Raw genomic sequence first — 27,761 nt, forward strand, 5'->3', positions numbered from 1 at the left:
GCGGTCCTGCAGGCTGGCTGACAGGCACTCCATCTGTACTTTATCATTTATGTGGACTCTGGTGTGGATACTGACACTTAAAAACATAGTCAACCTTTTCATGTGATGTCTCATCGTTGTTAATGTCGACCTATTGACTGTCAGCCAATACATTGTCTGTGAACTATACCACACCCTGGGAGGCCAAATTGGATGAGAACCATCTATGCAGCACATTAAGGGGATGATTCTGGTTCAAGAAGACACATCCCCTACCTTCGCAAATATAAGTAATTGGAGAATTACTTATATTTGCAGCCAGCGAAACGGAGACATGGAGGCAGCGGTCATGTGAAGTCAGCTGCCCACCTCCGGCACACCTCGTCCTGCCCGCAATCCCATGGGAACACCCGGTGTTTTCATGGGGATGCCCATAAAATGCTGGGTGTTGCTATGAGTGACACCCGAGGCCTCCGCCACACAACCCCACTTGCACCACTCCATGCGGATAGCCCTACGACTGTTTGCAGTTGCGGTTTTCTCCTGCGCAGAAATGCGCATTCGCAAATCCCGACCATCAGGGTAGGGGCCAATTTCAGTTCACTGCAAGTCAACCAGAATCGGCCCCTAAGCCAAGATGACTGGATACTGTGGACAATTTCTTCAATTCATCTTTTTCTATGATTAACTACAACTCCCCACGAGTGTGTTATGAAAAGGAACGCAAGTAAAGCTTAGTTGCGAACAGTCGGCTGGTTTTAATTTAATGCAAACAACATAACTTAATGCTTTTACATTATACTTACTGACTTCTAAAAGCTCCTTTCCGGAAAAGGCTTGGAGAGCATAAGCATGCTAGCAACGATGGGGAAAAACCATTTTGATCAAAAATGATACAATTCACACCCAACTGAGTAAAGCACAGCTAAAATTGTACAATTAGCATAGAAGTGCAACTTTAGGCCCCACCACTCTTGACAGACCAAAGAATCAGAGATATTTAACTCCCCATTCTGGCCACGTAGGAAGTGGGCGGGATGCAGAAGGAGTGCCCACTCTTCCAAGGGTGCGTGGCCTACTCAAATATCGTGTCTCTCCCACAGGATCCAGGAGAGTGGGCAAGTATGTTTTACTTGTTTTTCCATGTGTAGGTATTTCTGGCTATGATACTAATTTGTTATATTGAAAAATTGACATTTATCATAAAATATGAGGGCTCTTCAACCCTTAACAGACTTTTTGCTTTAACATTAGTTGTGACAGGTTCAGGAGTCATGGTCTGTACCTTCATGCGTGCTATAGTTGTGTTAATATCGTCAGGTTCACCGACAGTGACAATGTTGGACTTAAGCATCTGGTCAATAAGCATCAGCCAATCAGAGAGCTCTGTAATAGTCTTATCGAGGTCACTGGACGGTGGCAATTCCTTAACAGGTTTCGTCCCTCCCGGGAACTCAGAGGAAGAAGACACCAGCACTAATTTTTGGACAGCAGGGTAATCTGTAAAAAAAATAAAATAAAGCATTTTAAAGATTAATATAATGCATTGCAAAATAAAAATATATATTGATATTCTGTATATTCCATCAAAGCAAAATATACCTCCTTCTGCAGTCTATCAGCATAAGAAATGATAAATGTATGTTACATTTGAAAACCAAACTACATTACGTACTGTACTATCATAGAGCTTAGTAGGAACAATTTTACATATGTGTTCTCATAAACCAAGGGTTTATTCATCATATGGCACCAGAGGCCCCGCACAGCGAAAGCACTAATAGAGATGTAAAGTTTCACCTATTTCTTTACATTTTGTATTTATTAACATGGCAGATGGAGCAAAACACCACTCAAAGGTGGTAGTTAAAATTCTTTCACTAATAGGTTCCCGACTTTGCAAACATATCTTCTTGCACCTCAGGAGATGAGATGTGTACCCCTGCAGGGGGGTGGGAGAAAGACAGAAGGCTAGAGAGAAAAAACAGAAAGAGGCCATGTCCAGGTATACAGTAGGGTCCAAGGTAGGAGCAATGAATATTCTCAGGAAATTACTATGATAGGAGTGTTATTTTGTGGCATTACAGTAAGATGTCTGAAAATCTCATTCAAGAGTTTCCGGCAAGAAGGAGGATCAACATATTTCCATTGTCAAGCAAGGAGACGATGAGATGCAGATGCATTTAGAATGTGAAGAGCTTGTCAGAATATTTAGTGAGACCCTCTATTGGACAGCTAAGGAGAAAAGACCAGGGAGATTTAGTGAAGATAAAAGCCTTAAAGATTATCTCTTGCACCATCGACCAATTGTCAAAGATAGAGGATTCCTCATGCCCTTTAGGACCGAAGCTCATGACCCGGCATGACCAGCAACATGGAGGTTATACAAAACATAAATACTCTTCAAAATTGAGCAGTGGACGCTTAAAGACGCGAATGGGGTCATGCAGGCAAAGTGTCAAATATGTGTTAAAAATAGTATACTACAATTTCTTTGATCTCCTGAATTTGGATGGTTACATCAGGAGGTGGTTTCAAGTTTGGCTTTGAAGTGATGTAAATTAGATCAAGTAAAAAGGGACAACTGTGTGGGTGCAGACAGGTTCAAATCTATCGGCTGCAGATATTCCAACAATAAAAGACATATAGAAAACATTATACTAAAAACGAAGAAATGTTTTCTATTGTGCAAATAGAATAGCAGCCTACCCACCTACAGGGGTTATCGTCCTGTCAATACAATATCAATACACAATACAAATATGGTGGGTCAGCGCTATACTGAGGGTTTAAAATTGGTTATGAATAGATCTCACATAAGCTGATCTCCTGGTTCAAAAGTTCACAATCCCAGTTTTTCTTCCTTCCAGATGTTTCCCGCAGACATGTAAACATAAAATGGAAAGTAAATATAGTGAAGTATGTCCAGATGATTGGGAACAACAGGGATGGGATACTCTAAAGTTCTTTCTTATGACCAGGGATGGGATACTCTAAAGTTCTTTCTTATTATTTTCTTTATAGGATCACCACGTGTGTTGATTTCGAATCCATTTTATGTTTACATGTCTGCGGGAAACATCTGGAAGGAAGAAAAACTGGGATTGTGAACTTTTGAACCAGATCAGCTTATGTGAGATCTATTCATAACCAATATAGAAAACATTACCTGAGTTAGCTTACACTAGAACCATCTAGGTACCGGTGAGGACACAAACCAAGCTATTGCCTTAAGTGGGTTAAATGGTAATAAAGAGCAACATCTGCAAACCTGTTTTCCCCCCATTAGTGGTCGGGTGAGGAAGGGTAAGTAATGAATACATGGTGGTTTGAGTTTACAAACAAATTGAATAAACTACCCGTGTAGCTGAAGTAATGTCAATTTTTGGAAAGCAATGCTTGGAAGAGGTAAAGCAGTCTGGGCATAAAATTCCTCTTTACTGTAAATGTCCTGCCAAGCAGGGATCTAATGAGGTCCCGCCAATGGAGGAGAACCAATTTACTAGTTTGAAGCATAGGGGAGAAATATGCTGCATAAAGGATGTCATATAAGCGTTTATTATAGTCTCCTAAATACTTATTTTGAGATGAGAAAAGTTATAATTGTGAGGCACTAGATCCATGATCATGGGTGGGACATTATGTGCAAGAGTCTTGGTCTAAAGATAAGTTTATTTTACATCCGAAGAGAGAACCATAGTCAGATTCTGAGGAGGAATGAATGAGGATAAGTGAAAGTCAGGAGCACATCATCGGCAAAGAGAGACACCTTGCATTCCTCTTTACACAGAGTTACACCTCTAATAACCAAGTCAAGACGTATATGAGCCATTAATGGTTCAAAAATCAAGGCAAAGATCAGGGTTGAAAGAGGCAACCCCTGTCTAATGCTATCTGTTTTTAAATCAGTGTAGTCTTGCAAAGACCTGTCACATTCAGTTATTTATGCAAATAAGCTCCGTTTGACAGAGGAAGATGATAAGTGAGGCCAAGGTGCTATAGACCTGACAAGAAGAGAGGAGCTGTTTGGTGTGACTGAACTCACAATGTATGAGGACACATCTGAAAAGCAAATAACAAACCTTGTGGATTACAATTATAGCTTGTAGTTATAGGTAATGTCTATAAGTAATATTTAAAAAAAAATTGTAGTGCAAGGAGCAAAGTGGTAATCGAGCATGGTAATCTGAGGAAAATTAGGAGTTATTGCTAGTGATGGACTTTTTCAGCTTTAAGTAGCATTAGTAATAGTTGGTTATAGTATATAATATAATAATAGCAGAGTTCACAAAAGATACAGCAGGGGAGTTGGATTGGGCATCATTAGCTTAGAGCTGTGACTGACTGACATATTACGGAGTTACTTCAATATCAAAGACCTGTAAAGCAGGGAGGGAAGCAGAGGGCTCAGTAGTTAATGGTAGTGTGTGTGTGTGTGCGTGTGTCTGGGGGGGTGCCAGACAAAGAGACAGACCTCATTAGACTGTGCCGTGACTATATCCACAGTCAATTTTCTGATGGGCGTATCAGTATAATGCAGCGGTTCCCAAACTGTGCGCCGCTGCTCCCTGGGGTGCCGCAGCACAGTGATAGGGGTGCCGCAGCGCCAATGTCCCTGAGCACTGCCCAGCGTCCTACTACTGCCGCCTCCGGCCATCCCTTTCCCCTCTCACACTGTGCACGGCTCCTTACCTGCAGCGTAGCAGCACTGTCAATCTGACAGTAGAGTGAGTCGGGTCCCCAGCACAGAGTGGACAGGGGAGACCCTGCTTAGTCGTGACCTCCGTGCCAGGGACCCGGCTCACTCTACTGTCAGACTAACAGTGCTGCTAGGCAGCGGGTAAAGAGCCATGCACAGTGTGGGAGGGGAAGGGGATGGCCAGAGGCGGCAGTAGTAGGACGCCGGGCAGGGACACTGCTGCTGGGTGTCTGTCAGTGTGAGGTGAGAGGAAGGGAGGGAGCAGAACTTCTGGCTGCCGGGGAGAGGGGGGCGATCGGAGGTGTGTGCTAGGAGGTGGGGTGCAGATGGTGCAGTGTGTCAGGAAGTGTAGGTGCAGATGGTGCAGTGTGGCAGGAGGTGGAAGTGCAGCTGGGTGCAGTGTTGTTGTGCAGGTGGCGTATTGTGGCAGGGGATGCCAGTGCAGGTGGATGCAGTGTGGCAGGGGGTAAGATGTGTGCAGTGGAGGCAGGGGGTTAGGCGGGTACAGTTGGCAGGGCTTAAGCGAGTGCAGTGTGGCAGGTTGCAGTGGTTTGGGTGGGTGCAGTGGGTTAGGTGGGTGTAATGAGGCCGTGGGATAGGTGGGTGCAGTGTGGCAGGGGATTGCAGTGCAGGTTGGAGCAGTGAGGAAAGGGGTTAGGTGAATGCAGTGGAAAAGATGGGTGCAGTGCCCCGCTTGTCCCTGGCCACGCGGTGTGCTGGGGACTGCTGGTCGCATCTTCACACAGACCACCTTCTTACCCATATTAATTATTTTGGCTTAAGGGTGCTTTGAAAAAGTCATCGAGTACCTGGACTGAAAAAGTTTGGGAACCACTGGTATAATGTATTAGTATCAATAGATTGCAGTAAATTAAGAAGGTCGTTTCCAATTTACAGTAGGGGCTGAATCAATGTTGTCCAGATTTTTATGAAAAATCCGGACATACTTAGTCAATGCGCCAATTTTTGGACAGTTTTTCCACTGATGCAAGTTCAACTTTATTTAAAGTCGAATCTGCATCCATTGTAAATAGCCGCAAATTACCTAATTTTTAATGAAACATGTTTTCCGACTGTGATGATTTTTCAGAAAGTCAAAAAATCAGCACTTGGGTTGAATAGGTTGAATGTAAATTCCACGAAAAATCCTCAAAAAGTGCAGATTTTCCAACTTCAGTACAGACTGATACCCCCTTAACAGTAAAGCATTATAGTATATGCTATTTACAAAACTTATAATGCAACAAAAAATAATTCATGTGTGTTTTATTTATATAGGGGTAAAATAAAGACACACTTACTGGGTAACACAGGCTGGGCTGCAAAGTTGGGGTAATATGAAACCTGTTCCAAATCCTTCACCCTCTCAGGCACTTCTGTGGACACCTGTACCGTTAAAGGAGAGAAATTCAGTTAAATGCAAATGTTCTGCATGGTAATGGTATGTTTATCTATGTTTTATTACACACTTCATTAACATACTAATACATACTAATGTGAGCTTTACTACCGAACACAAATAACCATCCAGATAATCTGGAACCAGTTTCTGAGATTTACACTGGATCCACATCAGCTTTTTCATCTGTTCTTTTCAAAGAAGTAAAATGCTTATACCAGTTGAGATAAATATCTCTCAAGCTCAGTAATATAATTTTTCAATGTTTATGTATTAACATGTATTTATAGTTCAAGAGATATTTTACTTGGCTGCGGTCTTAATTCGCGTTTATAAGTTATACAAGAAAAACAAGTAACTGGGCAAAACCATATTGCACTGCAGATGGGGCAGATGTAACAGACATAGACAGAGAGAATGGGTGGGGCGTCCAACCAGTAGGTTTCTGGTTTCCATGGGCTTGCTTCCAGTCCAGTCCCTTTGAATGAAACCAAACCGCAATACACCAATGCTCAGTACACTGTGCATGCACCGATAGTCGGTACACTGCACATAGACATATCCACTCGGGGACAGATAAGGGGGGGGGAGGTCAGTGAAGGCCTCTATTTGACAAAATGGAGTAGTGTCGGTACTGTAAATTAAGGGGATATTCTGTTGTTTCGAATTGATAGTTGGAGTGGACTGCATTCCCGATTTCTGTCCAATGAGGATTTGTGGAGGTACGCCAGTTGCATGTCACAAGTTGCTAAGTAGTGGATAAAATTGCGTTAAGTACATATACATCTGAGGGGGGAGGGGGATGATTTATGGAAATAAATGTAGAATAGCTATTTTTGCATGTGGGTGAACTATACATTGCGAAATAGAAGATATTAATTGAAATATCTGTTTCCATATTTCGTTAATATTTTAATTACATTTCATTATTATTCTCTCTCTCACTTTCTATACCTTATATATTATTCATTCTATTCAGCTTCTTATCACTAATATTTATTAACACTATAGTATTTTCACTGGTGTGCTGCTCTGGGCTTTCTAGCTTATGCTGGGTTTTTTTGGGGTGCCACACCAAGCACCTAAATATACAGCTAGGGATCCCCAATATATAAAGAAGCCTTGACGATGGCTTGGGGGCTTAAATCATAGATTTGCACAAATATATGTAACCAATATCTCTGAATTCTATTATCATGTAGTGTTCAAGACAGGTTACAAATACCATTCAGTGAGATGAGGGAACACAGTTGATTCTGGCCGTGAATTGCTTCAGATTCACAGGCAGTGTATAGAATGTAGAATGACCAGGATCATCGTACGGTTCTTCTGTAAGGTAGGGTAGCAGGTACTAATTTCTCAGGCTGGGTTAGTTGAAGGGGCTCATTCAGCTCTTTTTTCCTGAGCATACTCATGGGTACACCCTATGGCACCTTTAGCTGGAAGAACTTTTAATTAGTTCTGTAAAAGCTGTAAATTTCCTTCAATCGCCTAAATCATTACTTATTTTGCACGATACCAACTCTATAAATAAATCGACATGGTGATTGCATTACTAAACCAGAAATTTTGAGGACCTACTATTAGCACAAATAAAAATGACAAAAAGGGACAGATTCACTTTTTTCTTTTGTAGAAATATTTGGCTAATGTTGACATTAACCAAGCAAAAGTTGCCTAATGTCAGTATTAGTCTGTGGCAGTAGTAATAAACAGCCTCGGTTTTTTCAACTTGGATAAGAGTGACTTTATTGGAAGTAATAAGACAGGAACCAGCGTCATCATTTCTAAAGAATCACAAACAATAATCCTTGTGGTAAACAAGCAGACAAAGCAGTATAGAGGCTCAGCCAGCCATTGCAATATGTCTATGGTTTGAATACCAAGTGAATAAATGTGAATATCACCTAGACTGTACGCCCTATGGGGCCTCTCTGCCTGCTGGAAAAGTACATTATTTGTTATTCTTACTGCATTGAGATGCCTAAAACTATACAACATTGCACATAATGTTGCTGATGATTAGCAAATAAAATCAATCCAGAGCTTTAGAAGCCTGCTGATGTTATTAAAGTATTAAAAAGGACAAACTTTTACAGTAGATTCTACAAATGTATGCAGCCTGAGGAATATTAACATTTTGTTATCTACATAGTTACCTACTTCGAAGCTCCCAAGATAGAGAGTTGAGAAGAAGGCAGGAGTTGGTGAGGGCTGGGAAAGGGCGATATTGTGTCATCAGGCCCCGCCCATATGTAGTGAAAATGCCTGGATTGGGTAAAATTTGCATAGAGGGGATTTGCATAGAGGGGGGGCCCACCCCCACCCCCAGACAAGGGCCCACCCCCAGACAACTGTTTAGCTCCCCGTCTCTAGGATCAGAATTTGGGGATGGCTCAAACTCTTCTGGGGTGAAGGGGACTACTCCAAAAATCAAAGTTCCTCACAGGATCCGGGACTTATGATTTTTGGTTTGCTTATATAGAACCTTTGATTCAAGTTCAGAACATGGGACCCCCTAGGCTAGCATAACTAAACGGCTTTAGAACATCATTAACGCTCTCTCGAGTACCAACATCTCTGTTGTTCAACATGTCTGCTAAAAATGCCAGTGTCGCTCACAATTGTTATAAATATTAAAATAACAAATGTTGTGTAAAAACAGATTATATTTCCTATATACTGTATGGTAAACATAACAGGTCCTTATTATGAATAAAAATGTCTGCTTGGTAGTTTTTACACCTTTTTTAACAAATTCAATAAGCACTGAAAGGGTTAAACATGTTCAGAAAAGGCTTGCTGCGCTTCACTGGCCACAGGTTACGATTCCCATTAGATGACCACGTGTATAGTGAAAATGACAGCCCTGGGGTACCATGTTCTGAACTTGTGCCCGAACATTCCATTGCTCTATACAATTTGGAACACAACAGAAATGAATCAAAACTAAATAAGTGAGAGATAAAAAGGTAAGAGGGCCTTGATCGCAAGCGGACAATGCATCCCTTCAAAGCAAACTACATCAGAAATGTCTTATATTATTACACAAGCATATAATAAATACATTTCAACGAGAATAGCCATATAAATGTCTAAATACATGTATAACATAGCAATAACTCATACCTGAGTCCAGCTCATATTTATGGCTTGCAGTCTGGCAGAAAGTTTGTCCCTCTCCTGGGCACTGAGACTTTTCAGAGCCAGCATATCTGGTGCGGCACGGTTCAGCCACTCCACTCTCTCACCCTGGATTTCCAGCTCATTAGATAATGCCTGTAGAGGGCACAAGAGAGCTAGATTTAAACATTCTCTTAATAGACTATTTAAAAAAAAACACAATCAAATGTTCTTACAACAAGATGTATTTAAAAATAACCCAATTATTGTAGACTGAAGAGGTGGAAAGATTTACTTTGGTTATTCAGCACAATGGCCACTTGGTGGTGCCATATAAATAATAATAATAATAATAATAATCACTACTATTTTGTATTTTTTTAGGTGGTACAAGGGGTAAGCAGCACTATCACTAAAAGTGACCATACACAGGTCCGACTGGCTGGGGGAGTTCAACGCAAATCGGATGCGATAAATCGCGGGTGCTAAAAAAAAAAAAAAACACCCTTGATGGGCCGCTGATGGTCTGATTTTGATTCATCATATGTGCTGTACATAAGATCAACAGACTCTGATCTGATGCGCATGAATTCGTGCATCGGATCGGAGCCTGGAGTTCTTATGTACAGCACAAAGATCAATGGAAAATAGCTCTGATTTGGGCTGGTTCCACCCAATATATCGGCCCAATCCTTTGGAATTGGGTGAAATCGGCCCAAATCAGACCTGTAAGAGTTAGCATTTAAAAAAAAAAAACAACCAACATTGCACAGCAATCATCAGTACAAAGCACAAATACAAATATTGCAATAAAGACACAGACAAGTACTGACAAGAACAGGGGAAAGGATAAAAACAACTTTCTGTAGCTAGAGGCAGCAGCCAGTGGTGACTTGCAGGGGAAGACAACTCAATGATCCTATGTCATGTTTTCGCAAGGTAAACAAAACTTTAGCACACAATACTGCCACATGAATGAGAGTACTGATGGCATTTCAATCTCACGATTCCTTTATTAGGCTGCAAAATAAGGCAATTACTGTAGAAGAGAAAACAAGAAAAGTGTGTCTCTTCATATGCCTCCATACACACTGCTGCATGCTACAGGTATGCAGATAATAGGCACTTTCATAACTAGCAATGGTGCATCTATCATGGGTACAATGCACCCATTTAGGAAATACTTACCCTCCGAAGTCCCGCAGCAGAAATTGCATCCTGCCTACTTTACCAACAATCTGCACATAAGCAGTGGAGTCTGGAGGTTTGAGCACTAGAGCGCTCAGACCCTACTGCTCCCAGCAGAGGGGTAGGAGGGGGAGGGGGGGGGGGGGGGCGAGGAGGCTGCACACGGGCCTCCATCTCTCTAAGAACGTCCCAGGTAACTAGGGGTGAGAGGGTGTTTCTGTTAAACAGAGTGCAGGGATCTGTTAGTGGTACTGTTGCCCATGGTCCCTGCATTTGGCTAGAAGGGTGCCTGGAATGGTATATATTGTATACACTTAATATGCATATGTCACATTTGATCCCAGCATGGACTACGCTATCAGATAGATCTATGGTGCAGCCCTTGTGATCTAGGGGCTCTGATCCGATGCGCACGGGACCAATTTATCAGCAACAAGTGTATGGGGGCCTTTACAGTTTTGCTCTAGATTTGTACTAGAGAGACATCATTAGAAAACCTATATAGTCCATCACAGCTTAATGGTTGACAAACCTAATGATACTGAATTCAATCAAAATGTGTGCAGGTCTCAAACAATCAACCACAATTAGATAGCAATTGATAAGTACATATCAGTCTTCTTTTGTTTCTAGCAACTAGTGCTGCTTTCACATCGCAAAATGAAGGTTCGCACCAGGACGTTGAAACGGGACAGTCTTGGAGCGAACCTTCATTTTGGGATGTTCACATCCCCACAGCAAAGCAGTAATAATGCCGGTTCGCTGATGTCATCAGGGGGCGCGGCGGGGAGTCGTCGCGTCTTTGGGGGCGGGGGAGGAGGCAGTGTTTTGAGCTGGCACTGCTCCAAGAGTTGCCTCCTCCATAATGTGAATGGGAAACGGGTCGTTTAACCCTTCAAACCCCCAAACAACACAGCAATGAGCCGGTTCGTTTTGCCATTTTGCCAGCCGTTTTCGGGACACGGTAACCCCTTTCACATCGCACTATTTAATGGGTCAAAACCACTTGTACCTGGTAATTAGTTGCGATGTGAAAGGGGTATAAGATAGAAATGAATGCATTACCTGTAGTTCATGCAGCCTCTCATCATTCCCCAGTGCATGGTTCATTCTCATCATATGTGTGGTCTGCTCCAGCCAAATGGAAAATTCCTCCATTTTTCTCTTGTAGTCCGTTAGCGCTGGGCTTTCTTCTTTTAACCTTATTAAATAAACCAGAGTAAAACTTAACAAAAATGCTGGTTCAGATAAGCACAAATATGGTCTAATATCAATCAGCAACCTGTACATGGCATGAGTATGATATGTGCACAAAGAGGGCTGCACATGTGTTATAACTATGTATTTGCAGTAGTCTTGCCCACTCTCCCACAAGTCACAGGAGACTCACCAATTTTGGTCAGTCCCTGCACCCATGGAAGTGTCCAGATCTCCCGCATCACACCTGCTTCCAAGTGAAGTGGGCAGGGCGAGGAGATCATGCAGGGAAATTTCCGTGCTGAATGGAGGACCTGGACTAAATTATGCATATGTGCATCATTTAGCCCCACCCCTTCCGACAAACCTGTGAATCACAGTATTTTGGGGGTGGACTCTAGTGGTGCACAGCCTAGCCACAAGTATCATTTGTAGCCCAAAACAATTATAAACATAAAAGGGGAAATGTAATAGGATGAGAGAATCAGAAAGTGAGAGAATTGGTAAGAAATCTACAGTTTTTTAAATAATTTTGATTGCCGCTTTAAAAAAAAATATGGAGATTTCTTACCAAATCTTCCACTTTCTGATTCTCTCAACCTATTAAATTTTGCACACAGTGTCGTACATACAAAATTCTATCATACTTTCACAGGTTGAATCAATTCCGAGCCATGGGTCACGGTACGCAGAAACCACCATGTTCCTTTAGCCTTGGACCCCCATATAGGAAAGGGAGTGATGTTGCTTTATGGTGACTCACACTGAATATTGCTTGGAATTGGGGGACCAGCAGAAGAAAAAAAAAGACTTCCATTCTGGAGGCCAGCAGTTGGTCAACATTCCTTTAAGTAAAATTAGCAGTGAGCTATAAATAATCTTCATTATTACATACCTTTGCTGTCTCTCCATAACCTCTGCTTTAATTGCACCCCAGTGATTGTTCAAACGTGCCAGTTTCTGCTGTAAGATCTCCCCATCGGTGAAGGAGAGATGTTGTATGATCCCTTGCCCGCTCTGGTTGAGAATAGTAAAGCTGAGCTGGTGACTGCTGAATCCTTCCTCAAGCTCCTGACAAAATGAAGCAGAAGAAGAATCAGAGAATACTACCTGCTGCGGCCTAGAGGTCTATGAAGAATATGCCTTTCAATACAATGGCAAAAAAAAAAAATCACAAGCGTAAAATAATCTTCTTTAGTGAAGCTCTGTTTGCATTGCTGAGCTGAGAAGTTTTTTGATCTATTGAAACTGTTAAAGGAAAATGACACCCATGAAATTAGGTTTTAAGTTGGTTTCATTTAAACGGTATAGTTTCTCTTATGCAGAATAAAAAAAAAAAAATAATAATAATAATTGCAGCATTACCAACATAAGGTAACAAGGACATTTTCAAATATATACTATGCACAAAGCAATTTATTTCATTGCATATTTCGATTTATTATAATTAATAGAAGTCGGTGCCCGGTGTTTGAAGCAGGAGATCTACATGATATTGAGAGTTTCAAATTCAGGAAAACATTTTGCTTCCATTGTCAAAAAAGGTCTTAAAGACTTGTGCTGGGCATACGCAGTCAGATAAAATGCCTGTCAGACTGACAGATATAGGTCAGCGTGACACCCCTCAGACATCATACATATACAGAGAAAGACCTCTTACAGTGTATGGCCACACACAGCGGTGCATTGACCACCACATGCGCAAGTCTCTGAAAACATGGTGTCCTCCATGTGCTGGAGACTAAAATCAGTACTTCCATTTTGGTGGTGATGTTTGCCTCAAAAAGAGCAGCCGGCGCAGGACTCCTGATGGGCAAGTATTAAAAGTGTGTGTGGTGGTGCCGCCCCCCCCTGAGATCAGGGGCCCTGCACACCACACATTGCACCCACTATAGAAATGCCTATGGCCTCACAATATCTGTGTTCCTCTCTTGGGGAGGAGACACTTCCCGTTCCTCCACTGTGAAGGAAAAGGAGAAATACCCATGAGTCAGCCGCAGCAGTACACTGACCAATGATACCAAATTGCAACTTTAAAAATATTGCACAGGATGGACATGCTCTTTTGGTCACGTGCATACATGGCAAAAGTATCTGGGAGGTCTGCCAATATGAGGCGGATCACTAGCTAACTGCATTATTTATGCCCATCATTTTCAACATCTGCAAATATAAGTTCTGCTGAGTTTGCTTTCATCATTACACATGTAAGATTGTAAGATGTTAAGAATGTATCCTTAAAATAACACCAATAGTGTGTTTCTGCAGGCAAAGCCACCATCAGGGGGATACAGGTAGTACACATGTCAGGGGCCTTGGCTGACAAGGGAGCCTGGCACTGATGATCCTGCCCAACTCTTCAATGGGATTTCCTCTTTCACTCACCACTCCTCCAATCCTAAAGCCGCTGTGGCTGAGTTATTTGCATAGGTCAATGAGTAATAGGTGAATGAAGCTGTTAATTCTCATGACATTCCTAAGTTTATTTAACAAATTACTCCTACACAGCAGTGAGGTGCGGGAAGGTCAATGACTGTAGAGGCACTGGCAATTTATCAGAGCTAGATTTTCACACAGACATACAGGAGGTCATTGTAGTCTGATGTAGTCTGTGATGTTTTTCTACTGCACATGCGCATAAGCACTCATGTGCAGACTCTGTTTGCCACTATACAAGTCACCAACCCATTCGCACGCAGCAGTGCGGGGGGAGGACATGGGGTTGCGGGCACAGGACGTGCCCACGGGAACGCCCAGCGTTTCTTGGGCGTCCCCATGAAAACTCTGGGCATTCCCACAGTAATTCACCCATGACGCGGGTGCCTGGGGCGGCCAGTTGACGTCGCCTGAGGTCAACGGCCTGCCCTCTTCCCATACAAGGGCGCCGCAAATCTGAGTCACCAGAGTGACTTAGATTTGTGAACGCTTTAGAAATCAGTCGATGGTCGGCGACCATCAAATGTTTTCTGACCTGCACGCAAGCTGCGAATGGATGTTTATGCAAAAATCCATTCGCAAGCATGCGGGGAAAATCGGCATGCGTGCGGGGGTGTTTAATTTACAGCTTTGCGAGTCAACCAGAATGACCTGCACAGTGTATATGATTTGGTGATGAGTTTTGACTATACAAATAATTAAAATAAAACAAAGACGATATGAATAATACAAAGATTATATTTTTAAATGATAAATACCATCTTTGTATACTAGATATTTTAATAGTCAAAACTGTTTAGTATATTGGAGTATGGCAGCTGAGGCTCTACCTCCCTTGCCCCGCAGGTCAATGCTATACAGAATACAGGAGTTCTACTTACATGCTACATGCAGACAGGTTAGTGATGGGAAGTGAATGTTGGAGAAGTTAAAGTATGTATGTGCAGTTCTAGATTTAGGACAATCTACTTTATGTTACTTGTTATGACTTTGGAAACAAATGTTTCCCTGATTAATCTACATGTGTTTTGTATTGGGAAAGGAACAGTGAGAATACAAACTTTTTTTAAAATTATAATAAATAGTTTTAGCTTTAAAACTTGTATTTATAATTGGTTTATAGCTCACGGAGATTGCAGTAAGAAAATAAGTGGGATATGAATCATAGCTTGGACAGATTTTCTCTTAGCCCATGGGCAATTCTGGCTTAATCAAAATACACTGTGACAAACGGCTTCGTCAAAATTGAGTTGCCCGCAGAATCCCCTGCCAGGCGATAGTGACCCAGTGGGACTGTGCGTTGCTATCGCCTGTAGGGGAAAGCACTGTACACACAATGCGATTCTGGTTAGTTAGTTGGGTAATTTGGACTATCTAGTCAAAATTGCCCTGCCAGTCGCCCCATGTGTACACCCCTTTACTAAATCATGCCTTAAGAGGTAATAGAGGAATTTTTTGCTAAGTAATATAAATATAGCAATGCAAATGCCACACAGTAACATGCATGCACACCCTCAGCCATGACTCTTCCTTTAGACACACCACTGAGTATCCGCACACAAGGATGATAAGAGGCAAATATGGGGAAGTAGTGGAAATAAGCAATTTCTTCAATCTGCCTCAATACATAGACATGTTATAAAGCATCTAATACAAGCTCCAAACTTCTCATCTTAAATAACTGGGTAATTACCCGCTGATGAATTTGCGCTCTATCCAAATCCAAACCACCTCCTGGAAGACGGGCCTGGGCCAACAAATCCTCAGCCTCAAGTGTCCACTGTGTGAGATCATTGAGGTCACAATGGAACTGCCGCCACTCTTCCAGTGATCTTTCAAAACGACTGAATCAAAATACAGTAATAGGGTTAATCGCAAGAAACTCAGAATGTTAATTACTTTTCACTACATATTATATTATTTTATGAATCAGCAATAAAATGTTGCCTGTATGGAGGTTTTGTCCATTCACATCTTGAAGTTGGCTAAACAGCAGTTGTTTGAACTCAACAATACCGACCACATTTCAGTTGTTCTCAGGCTGTGAATGATCAGCATTCACCACCATACACTAAATGATAATCATTACAACCAGTTATTTGGTCAGCTGGTCAGCTTAATTTATACAAAATTGTCTTTTTTTTTTGTTTAATTAAAACATATAACATATATATACCAGGCTGCTGCTGCTGCGGGGCAGGCTCCGCCTCCTCCTACCTGCATCTGGAAGGGGATGTAGGGCTAGGCAGGAGGATGTCACTGGTCCGGGCAGCACAGCAGTGTTGTTGTAGGGCGGCGTGGGTCACGGTAAGAAGCGCATAGGCTTCTATGGGGTATTGCCAGCTTTGCTGGCGATACCCCCCGTCGTTGTAACCCAGTAGTGGGGCTTTAGTGCACCGGTGGGGCTTTAGTAAGTGTAGTGGACTCACAAGGAGTCCACTACAGATGTGTCCCCCTACATCCTTGCTTAAAATTATATATACTGTAGCATGCCTATATTTTGTGTTCGACTGCGGCTGTACCTGCCTTTTACTGATAAACACTGTAATGTAGCATTTAGCTTACAAAGAAAAAGATACCTCGCCAAAACAGACACCAGCAAAGTTGTCTGGAAATTGTGGTGCATGGCATAATGAGGTTAGTCTGTATGATAGACAATCTCCCTGTGCTCACCTCTTCATGTCTTTGTGATCATGCTAGCCACCAGAAAGGAATACTGACCAGTTATAATGACTCTTTCTAACTTCCCAGCACCGATTATGGTATCAATCTAAGATCTCCTAACAGGCACCAACTCAGCCAGCATTTGGACATATGCCTTTAGCTCATAATATTGGCATACCTTTCCTTAGCGACTACCACCCAAAACCATTTTCATGGGGAACCTCTTAGAAATCTGTCTTACCTCTTACGATCGTTGTATAGTCTGTTGATCCGGTCCCATTCTGCGTTCACCTGAGTGAGCGAGTCCCCTATTTGTATGGTTTCTGGTCCTGATGCTTCTAGGATCACATCTGGTTGTTTCTCATGAATAGCTGCTATTTGTTCCCCAAGTTTGTCCAATGCATCTTTTACCTTCTAGAAGAAAGGACACTGTACATCAGTTCGGTGCTGAAGCTGCCTGGCATATGCATATACTGCGCATACAGAATACCGAGAACAAAGTTGTGTATAGGGTAAGTTTAACATATGAAAAGATTGTTATACTGTACTATAATAACACTTTATAAAATCACACTGGTACTTTCCTAACAAAATGCTCATTTGGATTATTCTCATTGTGAAGACTGGAGGCCTTGTACAACATGACTTTTCAATGTTGCTTTTTTCTTACCTGGACAACATTAAAAAGAAACGTAACCAATATTTGCCAAGTTTATTAACCATTGACCTGTTTGTTCTACTCTCACATGTTCTGCCATAGCATCGGCTGGTCCATTTGCAATAGATTTGTGTCCTCATACATCTTTGCTGCATTCACGCCAAACAGCCCCTCTTGGCAGGCCAGGTAGCGTGATCATCTTCCAGTGTTTGCCAGAAATGTGTTAGTCACATGCAATGTACAGGAGGAGAATGTGCGGATTAATTTTATATATGAACCTTCTATATCTGTGTATGACATAGGGCGGTATTCAATGAGGCTGATTCGCCAGGTTTTTATGGCGATTTTGTGCTGTTAGGCAAATTTCTGACTAAAACGGTGAATCACCCTATTCAATGACCAGATGGCGAATACATTTCAAGGTTTTTTTCGCCATGATTCACCGAGTAGCAATCGCTATCTTTTTATGGTGAAGTGGAAGGTGAACTTTTAAAACAAAGTGTTTTGTTTTTACAATTGGTGTAAAAAAATCTGGAATTTTATTCTGAGGAGGGGCATGCTATTTTTATTCATGTGCTGTAAGCACATGAATATATATTTAATTAAAAAAAAATATATATTTTTTTTTACACAGACCAGCCAGCAGGGGGCCGGAGCCGAGCCGCTCATTAGATATTCATATATTCACTTCACCCGATCATTACATATGCATGATCGGGTGTAGTGAATATACCCGGTCCCCTGCTGGCACCCCCGGGGGGCAGCCTGTGCTGCCTGGCACCCGGGGAGCCCACCTCCCCCCCACAAACGTTCTGGGGCAGGCAGGGAGACTTCCATCTCCCTGCCTGCCGCCGTCCTCAGGCTCCCTGCGGCGTCCGCCGCAGGAGCTCAAATTCGCCGGTCAGGGGCAGCGAGCCCCTGACTCGTTGAATACCGGAGCCGGCGAGGCTCCGGAACGCAGCGAGCAGTGGCGATTTTGTGCAGTGAATCCTAAACAGGATTCGCTGCACGTCGCCAGTATTCACATTGAATACTGCCCATAGTCTCTGAATCTGCATATGACGTGCTGCAATGTACTGTAGCAGCCGCAGATTTTTCTCTGCCCTGCTCCATATACAGACTCAGTCACACACAATAAACAAGTGTCATGTGTCAAATTAATTAGCACGGTCTAACTACAGTAAGATGCATTTTCAGCAAAAAAGATGCCCGATGCCAGCAGAGTTGGACTTGACCTGTCGGCTCAATCACACCAGGCATTTTATGCTTCAAGGTGCACTGAGCTATAGCAGAGGTTCCCAAGAAGCTAAATCTGGTGGCTCTCACAACTTATATTTTTATGACATCGTTTGCCTCAGCTGTATGAATAATATTTTATATATATGCAACAGTGCTTTTTTTCCCTTAGTAATGAACAGTACACTGGTTCCCAAACAGGTATGGATCATTAGATTGGCCAAATTAAGGTCGACATACATTAGGTCGACCACTGAAGGTCGACAGACCTTATGTCGACACAGACAAAAAGGTCAACATGCATATGGTCAACAGGGTCAAAAGTGAAGGTCGTCAGTCAAAAGGTCGACATGAGGTTTTCACGGGGTTTTTTGTCCCAAATGCCGACATAGACGACATGGACACCGTATCAGTGTGTTTGCCATGCATGAAGTACCGCCTGTCGCACATGTCGGTTTACTTTTTTTTTTTTCAAAAAGCCATGTTACCTTTTGACTATCAACCTTCCCAATGTAGACCTAATGCTTGTGTCAACCTAATGCCATTGTTGACCTAAAGCCATGTCGACCTTTTCCATGTGTCAACCTAAGGTCTGTCAACCTTTTGAATGTCAACCTAGTGGCAGACACACTTTTCTAGTTTTATTTCCTACAGTACAGTCGACCCTTTGCCCCTGTCTATGCATGTGAACCTGTTGTCTGTGTCAACATAAGACCTGTCGACCGAGTGTATGCCGACCTAAAGACCGTTTCCCTACCAAACTGTGTACTGTGGCACCCTGGGGTCAATAGGATTCCTTGCAGGGGTGCCCTGGTTTGGTAACCCAATACCAATTCCAATTATTTCTGGGCAATATAACAGGCACAACCAGTACTGGCAGCTGTCAATCTTATGTGGACAAACAAAAGCAAATCCTGTCCCTCAACTGATAACTGACCCCAAGGATAACATATAATCACCATATACTTAATTTAACATTTTTATAATTAATTTCTCAATAAGAAGCATTTGGTCCAAGGGTTCCGTGAAAACATTTTGATGCTCTAGTGTGCCGTAATTCCAAAAAGTTTGGGAACCACTGGAAAAGTACAAAGCACTGCCACCTTTTTCCCTGAAAGCAGGAAAATCACTGGTCTAATTTCACACTGCTGCCAGGAACTCATGTCACCACTGCACAAAACCCCAAAAATATTGCCGCTAACTAATGACCATACATGACAGGTACATAAACATTTTACAAGACAAGGTATGCTGGCAATTTGCCTTACAGCATTACTTTATTACTTTTTCATGCAAATAAGTAAAATATGGCTAAAACAATATTGGTGCCCTTTTTAAACAAGATGCTTAGAATGCAAGGTTACCTTCAACAAATCTTCTTGGTCAGAGAAATTCTCATACTCGCCACCGCTGAGCTCTGGTGCATTAATCAGGAGCTCAGTGTCGGCTATGGAAAGCAGAACTTTGTTTATTTCCACCAAGTAATCTGAGGGAAGAAAGGCTGGTGTGAATTCCGTTAAGGAAACACTCCCATCCAGGTGAGGATCGGTGTCCTCCTAAAAGAAGATACAGGTTTCCATTAGTTATAATTCTAACCAGGGCTTGACTATAGATAAACTCATTACAAAATACAAATAAATCTTTTTGGATTGGTATCCCTCTATCAAGCTGTGAGGCCTTAACCTAAGGCAAACATAACTTGTTAGAAATATATTAACAACTATTTAAGACATCTTTGTGGTTCTAACATATTCAAACTCCTGGCAACTTATAATATGGTTCATTACATTGCCGCGAAACCCCGGGTCTTCGGCGGGTCAGACCCGGGTCAGCGGCGGTGTAAATGGGACACGACGTGTTCCTTTACACGGGACTTCTACCCAGGTCCTGACCTGGGTAGAACACGGCTAGGACCTGGGTAGAGGGCAGTGTAAATGGGTACGCTGGGTCATCCAACCCGGCTCCCATTTACATCAATGGGGGACGTGCAACCTGCGGACCGCATTGTCAGCAGGTTGGACGGGGGGCACAGACAGCCTGCGCTGCTGTCTGCTATACTCTGCAGGCGGCAGCGGAGGAGGTGAATGGATGCCTGTGTGTGGCATCCATTCACCTCCCGGACGACGGAGGGCTGGGGGCAGCCCAGCAGCTTACATTATGGCTGGTCTGCCCCCAGCACGGTGATCGGCGGTCCCAGCACGGATGACGCGGTCCTGGCACTTGGAGATGATGTCATCTCCAAGCGCCACCTCCGCCTACACTGCAGGTGGGCACCACAGTGTAAACGGTGTAAATCCCGGATCCGACCCGGCTTGGATCCTTCTTCCAAATGCCAGGTCGGATCCGGGATTTTTGGTGTAAAAGGGGTATAAATCAGCTCCTCTTGTCAACATTCAAAAAGAGAAATGACAGATATAGCCCTGCTTATAATTGCTGCAATATGGCTGCTAGTGCCCACTTAGCAAAGCAAGTTGCACCTGCGGAGCAGAATTGTAAATGGGTAGAGGCATTTCTGGCATTGGAGTGCTTGGTGGCACCACAGCCTATTAAGGTATTAATGTCTATTCTGGTAAAAGCCATACACCTGGCTTTACATAGCATAAGGTTACAGACAGCCAGGCAGGCTGGTCTACTCTCCAGAGAGTGCAAGAGAGCTCTCCGACATTCCACGAGATAAAACTCTGATTGCAAAAGTATTCAAAGTAAAGGCAAAATTTCTTTCTCAGCAGGCTAACACGATTGGAAGACCTATTACACATATGTAATTAATAATATTTATATAGCACTAGCATATTCCATTGTGCTTACATTAACAATATGGTAATATAACAAGACTGGGTAATAACAGACATCCAGGGAAGAAGGAGCATCCTGATTGCAAGTTACAATCCCTGCCAAAATGCGCCTAATACATATAACCTCTTATTGAACTTGCTTATGTAACCTGTTTAAAGCCATGATAGTGATGAATTGAAAAGGGAGTTGAGAAACTCCTTTGTCTTGAGTGACATCATGATCTTTATGTCACATTGTTATTGTATATACTTTATACCATCATAACACCATATAAGATTCCTGCCCGTGAACCCATGCTTGCAGAATCTGGATCCTACCGCAGGTAATTGCTTCGCTGTGTGTTTTCAATTAGCCCTGATAAGTCGGCAGGGCTGTTGCTTATTGGGGGGGATTTTGTTTTACCTGCCTTGGGTAGGCAAAACAAAATCCCCGAAAGCAGACCCCTTTTCGTGTGGAAACAAAGATGCGGACAGCAAAACACACAAGTTTCAGTGAACGTGTGTGTTTTTTTGGGAGAAAATTATTTTTTTTGCGGGTGATCAACATTGGATACAGTGCAAAAAATCCTTCTTCAGGGCAAATTGGACATTCCCATATATGTTGTAAAATGTTTTACACATCAGTTTGCTCCTGTATCTAGTAGGAAGGGCAGTCTTAGTGAATGAACAAGTGTGAGAGTCATTATGTTTGTTTTTTTGCATTCAAATCATATGTGCCTACTGCCCTGGTACCTGCGGGAGACTCCAAGTTTTCTTAAAGTCTTCCCCACCACTGGAAGAGTGGGCACCACTTCAACATTCCACATCTCTTTCATTACTGCTATCATTATATTGGTACTTGTTTCTTATCACGGCCACAATCGCGGGCATCGTGTGCCTTAACTTTAAGGCACATGATGCCCGCGATTTCCTTTGAAAAAAAACAGTACTCGGGTACATCGCGTCGGTCGTGTGCCTTACGAAGGCACACGACGCGACCGACGCGATGCCCACGATTTCCCCATAGGCTTCAATGTTAAAATATTTAACATTGAAGCCTATGCGATGGACCCGATTTGTCCATAGGCTTCAATGTTAAATTATTTTAACATTGAAACTGAGTCCATTTAACATAGTAAAAAATGGGAAAAGGCCGAATAAGGGCCATTTCTCATTGGCTATGGCCCCGTCATGTGTGTAAAAAATAATGGCCCCCCATTGTGGCCGCCACCCCCACGATTAACGCAAACCCGAAGCGTGGCGAGCGCAGCGAGCCCGCGAGGGGCGGCGGTGCGCGTCCTCCGACCTTTTCATTCCCCTACTATCCACGTCGGCGTGGAGAATAGATTAGTGCGGCGAGCGCAGCGAGCCACCGAGCCCGAAGCGTGGCGAGCACCGCGAGGGGACGCTGATACCTGTGAAGCCCGCGAGGGGACGCAGGGATCTGTGAAGGTATCAGCGTCCGCTCGCCACGCTTCGGGCTCAGTGGCTCGCAGCGCTCGCCACACTAATCTATTCTCAACTCCACGCCGACGTGGATAGTAGGGGAATGAAAAGGTCGGAGGACGTGCACCGCCGCCCCTCGCGGGCTCGCTGCGCTCGCCACGCTTCGGGTTCGCGTCAATCGTGGGGGTGGCGGCCACAATGGGGGGCCATTCTTTTTTACACACATGACGGGGCCATACCCAATGAGAAATGGCCCATATTGGCCCTTTTACCATTTTTTACTATGTTAAATGGACTCAGTTTCAATGTTAAAAAAATGTAACATTGAAGCCTATGGACACGATGGACCCGATTTCTCCATAGGCTTCAATGTTAAAATAATTTAACATTGAAGCCTATGGACACGATGTACCCGATTTCTCCATAGGCTTCAATGTTAAATTATTTTAACATTGAAACCTATGGAGAAATCGGGTACATCGCGTCGGTCGCGTCGTGTGCGTTTTGGTATGCACCCGACGCGACCGACACGATTTTTTCCTACACGACCACCACGATAGAAATCGTGGTGGCCATGCTAGGAAACAAGTACCATTATATTTACTACAGGTTTAACTAGAGTTGGTGTTCCTGTTTAAGTTCTTTTAAATACTTTATTAGCTTATGGACCTATAGTATAGATTTGATGATAGAAGTAAAGCCAATTATATAGCAGAGATGTAGTATTAAGGAAAATAACCCTATACTATACGTGCCAGACTGTGATGTTCAGATCCAAGGTACATGGCAAACTGCTTCTCAATCTCTTCCCAGCGTTGCTTCACTTTGCCACCATCAACCTCTTCTGGTGAGCCTTGCTGGAGAACAGTGGTCTTTTTCTGAAGAGCAATGAATTCCTCCTTATGTTGTTCTACTTCATATAGCAGCTCCTGAGAAGACGCATGAAAGAGATAATAAAGAGTTTGAAGTTTAATTTGAAAACGATGGTGACTAGCAGCACAGCAAAACATCTGATACAATGGCCATGTGGATAACCGCTATTATGGTGAGGCTCACAAACTTATGAACTGGAAAACTGGATGTGCAGTGACCCTTGCCAAATCCATGGCACTGATTTCCTTCTTTATGGGTGCCAAATACAGAAACATTATTATAGAATCATTATTTGGATTAACCCTTTGAGTGAAAACATCTCTGTGAGACATGCCCAAAATGTCCACTAAAAATGCCAGCGTCGCTCACATTTGTTATATAAATTCAAATAAAAAATGTTGTGTCAAAAAAAAGATTATATTTCCTAGATAAAAGGTAAACATTACAGGTTATTATGATGAATAAAAAGGTTTGCTTGGAAATTTAAAAATAAACTGAATTCTAGGACTATTACATTTGCAATGGCAAATTACATAAGTCAGCACTGTTCTAGGAAAATTAAGATACATAGGTTAAAAGCCCATGGGGAAACGTATCAAGCCTTTTAAACAGTGGAGACGTTGATAATTTTCCATGAACTTCTAGGTAACATTTATCGAGAAAATTCTATTAAATGATAGGTAGATTGGTTACTCTTCTCAACTTAACTATCGGTCCACGTCTGCACTCCTTATAAGGTTTGATACATTTTCAGCCATGTTTCTTAAGCAGTAAAGTCAAATCTGTTTTCAGTCAGTTTGTCCATCCAACCTGAAGTTTCTTGTCATCGTCTGCCTCTAGGAAACCAGATAGACGATGTTCTGTCTCATTCAGCCACTTAAAGGAAATATCTTCCTGCTGCTCATCCTGTGTACACACTGTAGAAAACTTAATCTCTTGATTTCTTCTTACAGATTGCAGTTCCTGAACAACACACAAACATTGCAACAGTTAAATTGCTAAAAAATAAAATTGATTTGATGTAACACTAAATTCATGTTATTGAGAACAGAAATAAGTCATGCAGAGAACTGAAGGATGATAATGCAGAGACAGAGGAATGAATGTAAGGGTATGGTCTCTACCTTGGCACTGTTGTATCTGGTCTGTAAGAGCAGTAGTTCCAGGCGGAGTTTCTCTCTCTCAATGTCTCCCATTGGCTGCTGCAGTAACTGTTCTCCTCTGTGCAGGACGTCTTCAATGTGAGACTCATCAATCTGATTTAGCGAAATGAAAGTCATATGAATGTTCTGAATGGAGTTTCTTGTGCTGCTTATTATGGACTTACTGGGCATATAAATAAAAGGCATAGACGTGGTAGAGCTGAGGAACAATTGCCCACTATGCTGCCTATTACACATATCTCAGCTATTTATCAGCAGTAAACTGATACAATAAACATGAGATATCTTTTGCCAACACCCAAATTCCCAGCTGCTAGCTACAGTCTGTAGGCACATCTATTCTATTTGCACGTGTTACTGTATGACTAAATGCAGTTCTCCCTATTGGTGCACTCAATGTATTCATAAACCGATCTATCAACCAACCAAATGACAATGTTTTATCTAGCATAAGGACATGGCATTGCTTTATGACTAAATGACTATAAGTACTGTACATGCATTTATTGTTTCAATTAAATCTTTAATCATACTGAACAAACCAGCAATTCCATTGCAATGGGGGGCATGACACAGGGTGAGAGCAGCTACAAAAACACTAAATACAGTACATACAGTATACAAAGCTGAACAATGCACTCAATATTGATGTGCACTGACTGCTTATAAACTTTTAATAATATTCTGTGTAGAAAATCGTGCAATTTATATAAGTTGTTAATTAGAATTTCAGTTGATAATAATAATAATAATAATAATAATAATGTTATTTATATAGCAAAAATTAAATAGGACTCTAAGTCATAGGCGTAGGTATCGTAGTTGCAGGAGGTGTGGCTGCAACAGGGCCCAGACTTTCCCATGCATAAATATATGCTGGCTGCCAGCCGCACACACTGACCTCAACTGAACTATATGGTGTGGGTTCTCTTCTTTAAGCAGTGTGCCGCTGCAGGTACATTTGCTGTCAGTGTTCTGCTGGTTCTACTGACATTTTCCAGCCTGACTCCCAGCATCAATGATGACACAGAACAGACCAGGATGCTGACAGCAGATGAGGAGGAGCCATGCAGCATAGGTGGGGAATGGGGAGGCAACTGAAGGCAGGGGTGGGTGGATAGGGTTACAGTACCCTTTGTTTAGGCCATGCGCTGGTGGGTGATTGAAAGTTTGCTATGGGGCCCCATTAGTCATAGCTATACACCTGCTCAAAGTCCTATACATTTGCATTTATAACACAAAATGAAAAGACAATGGACAAGGTAACAAGGGAAACTAGTAAAACGCTGAGTAAACAATTCAAATCTTTGGAATGGTGTATGGAAGTGAGTTTTATAGATTTGAAAAAACAAAGCTAAAAACCAGATAAATTCAAGGAGGATTTATCTGTTAACTCTGTATTATGTGCTAAAATGTTAAGCCCAGACGACCCGTGATATGTCTGATATCAGCCATGCCGCGGGTGGATAATATTGTGCATGCACATTGGACGATGTCGTTAACGATATCGTCCCTTGATGTCACCTGCGGCTGCTGAACATGCAGATCATTGGCAACATAGCCAAAATTGACCTGCATGTTCTGATGATGAGGGGCTGATTGACGGGAGTGTGCTACGTTAACGATATGGAGTGTAAACGCTACACTGTTTTTAAGATCATGTAATGCATATGGGGCTTTAGACATTCATAGACCAGTTATTTTCTCTATACATATAAAGCAAGAAGCTTCCCTGGAATCAGCATGGATAATTGTTGCCATACATATACAGGCATATTCAATTAGCCACAGATTGCTGGAAAATTACCCTGCGATGTACCGAAAGGGTATTCAATTAATTAGCATTTATTCAGTACCACAAATAGAGAACTATTACATGGAAACACATTGATTCTGCATAAACTGTAAAATCAATGGGTTTTCCTTACACACCAATAGTGTAATTTTCTCACGGACTTGAGACGTAAATCACAGCTTATTAAATTAATTACACATTGATCATTAATTAATTACATTGGTCCAGAGGTGTAATTAATTGAATATGCCTGATAATGCTTCTCATAGACTATTATGCTACTGTCTCTTTACGCACCTTTTCACCCTCTGCAGGAAACTGCAAATGCTTCTCCAGGACCTTCTGGGCACCATGCAGCTCTGATTCCAAGCCTTGAAGCTCTGCAACCGTGGGCTCGGTCTGACCAGGTTCTTCTGCTGGAGGATCCTGACCGACCAGCATCTGACCAGGACACAAATCCAGTAACTATTTAAGTGTTAAGCAACTGTTCATTCATCTCTCCATGCAGAACATTCCATGAGAACACCGCCCAAAACTTCTGTACAAGTTTAATTAATTGAATTTTCTAGCCCTGATCAACATCTATTCAGCCACTGAGATTGCATGTTCTAACACAAAGACTGTAGTAAATAACTATGTCACTTGTATCACTCACAATATACAACTACAGAAAATTATAGACAAGAAAAAAGAAGTGTATATGTTAAAGTGGAAGAATAACTTTCAGTTTAAAACATATGCTGATAGGAACGTTATTAGTTATTAAAAAAGGGATTTTAAACAGACAGAAACATCAGTTTAAAAGAACATAAGGAACAGTATAAAAGACAATGCAGTACTTGTTTCCTAGAACGGCGCCCACTAAGCTATTTGCTTAGTGGTGTATTCTGCATAGGGAAATCGCATCGCATGGGCCATTTTAGTGCTGTGCGATGCGATTTTTCATGTAATATTAGGTATACAATAATATGATTGTATGTCAGAAAATGAGGTTTTACGCACCCCCCCCCACTATCCACGCCACCCCGAGCCCAAAGCGTGAGTGCAGCGAGCCCCGTGAGGGGACGCGGAATACATGAAAAGTTATCCGCGTCCCCTCGCCACGCTTCGGGCACTATATAAAGTCAACTC

At 42.3% G+C, this 27,761-nt stretch overlaps 1 protein-coding gene across 8 annotated transcripts in view; it reads right to left on the bottom strand.

Annotated features, from left to right (window-relative positions):
* Positions 1 to 27,761, bottom strand: part of UTRN (utrophin) — a 587,017-nt gene that overhangs the window by 369,879 nt on the left and 189,377 nt on the right. For all 8 annotated transcript variants that reach the window (XM_083176136.1, XM_083176132.1, XM_083176141.1 and 5 more), the window contains 12 exons: positions 26,928 to 27,071; positions 24,797 to 24,928; positions 24,483 to 24,635; positions 23,555 to 23,728; positions 19,944 to 20,135; positions 16,927 to 17,099; positions 15,715 to 15,865; positions 12,481 to 12,656; positions 11,454 to 11,589; positions 9,207 to 9,356; positions 5,980 to 6,064; positions 1,265 to 1,479 (listed from right to left, as the gene is read on the bottom strand). In XM_083176136.1, the coding sequence (XP_083032262.1) occupies positions 1,265 to 1,479; positions 5,980 to 6,064; positions 9,207 to 9,356; positions 11,454 to 11,589; positions 12,481 to 12,656; positions 15,715 to 15,865; positions 16,927 to 17,099; positions 19,944 to 20,135; positions 23,555 to 23,728; positions 24,483 to 24,635; positions 24,797 to 24,928; positions 26,928 to 27,071 (1,881 nt within the window). The remainder of the gene's footprint in view (positions 1 to 1,264; positions 1,480 to 5,979; positions 6,065 to 9,206; positions 9,357 to 11,453; positions 11,590 to 12,480; positions 12,657 to 15,714; positions 15,866 to 16,926; positions 17,100 to 19,943; positions 20,136 to 23,554; positions 23,729 to 24,482; positions 24,636 to 24,796; positions 24,929 to 26,927; positions 27,072 to 27,761) is intronic.

This window comes from Crinia signifera, chromosome 3 (assembly GCF_055691185.1).
Source record: "Crinia signifera chromosome 3, ASM5569118v1, whole genome shotgun sequence".
Lineage (NCBI taxonomy): Eukaryota > Metazoa > Chordata > Amphibia > Anura > Myobatrachidae > Crinia > Crinia signifera.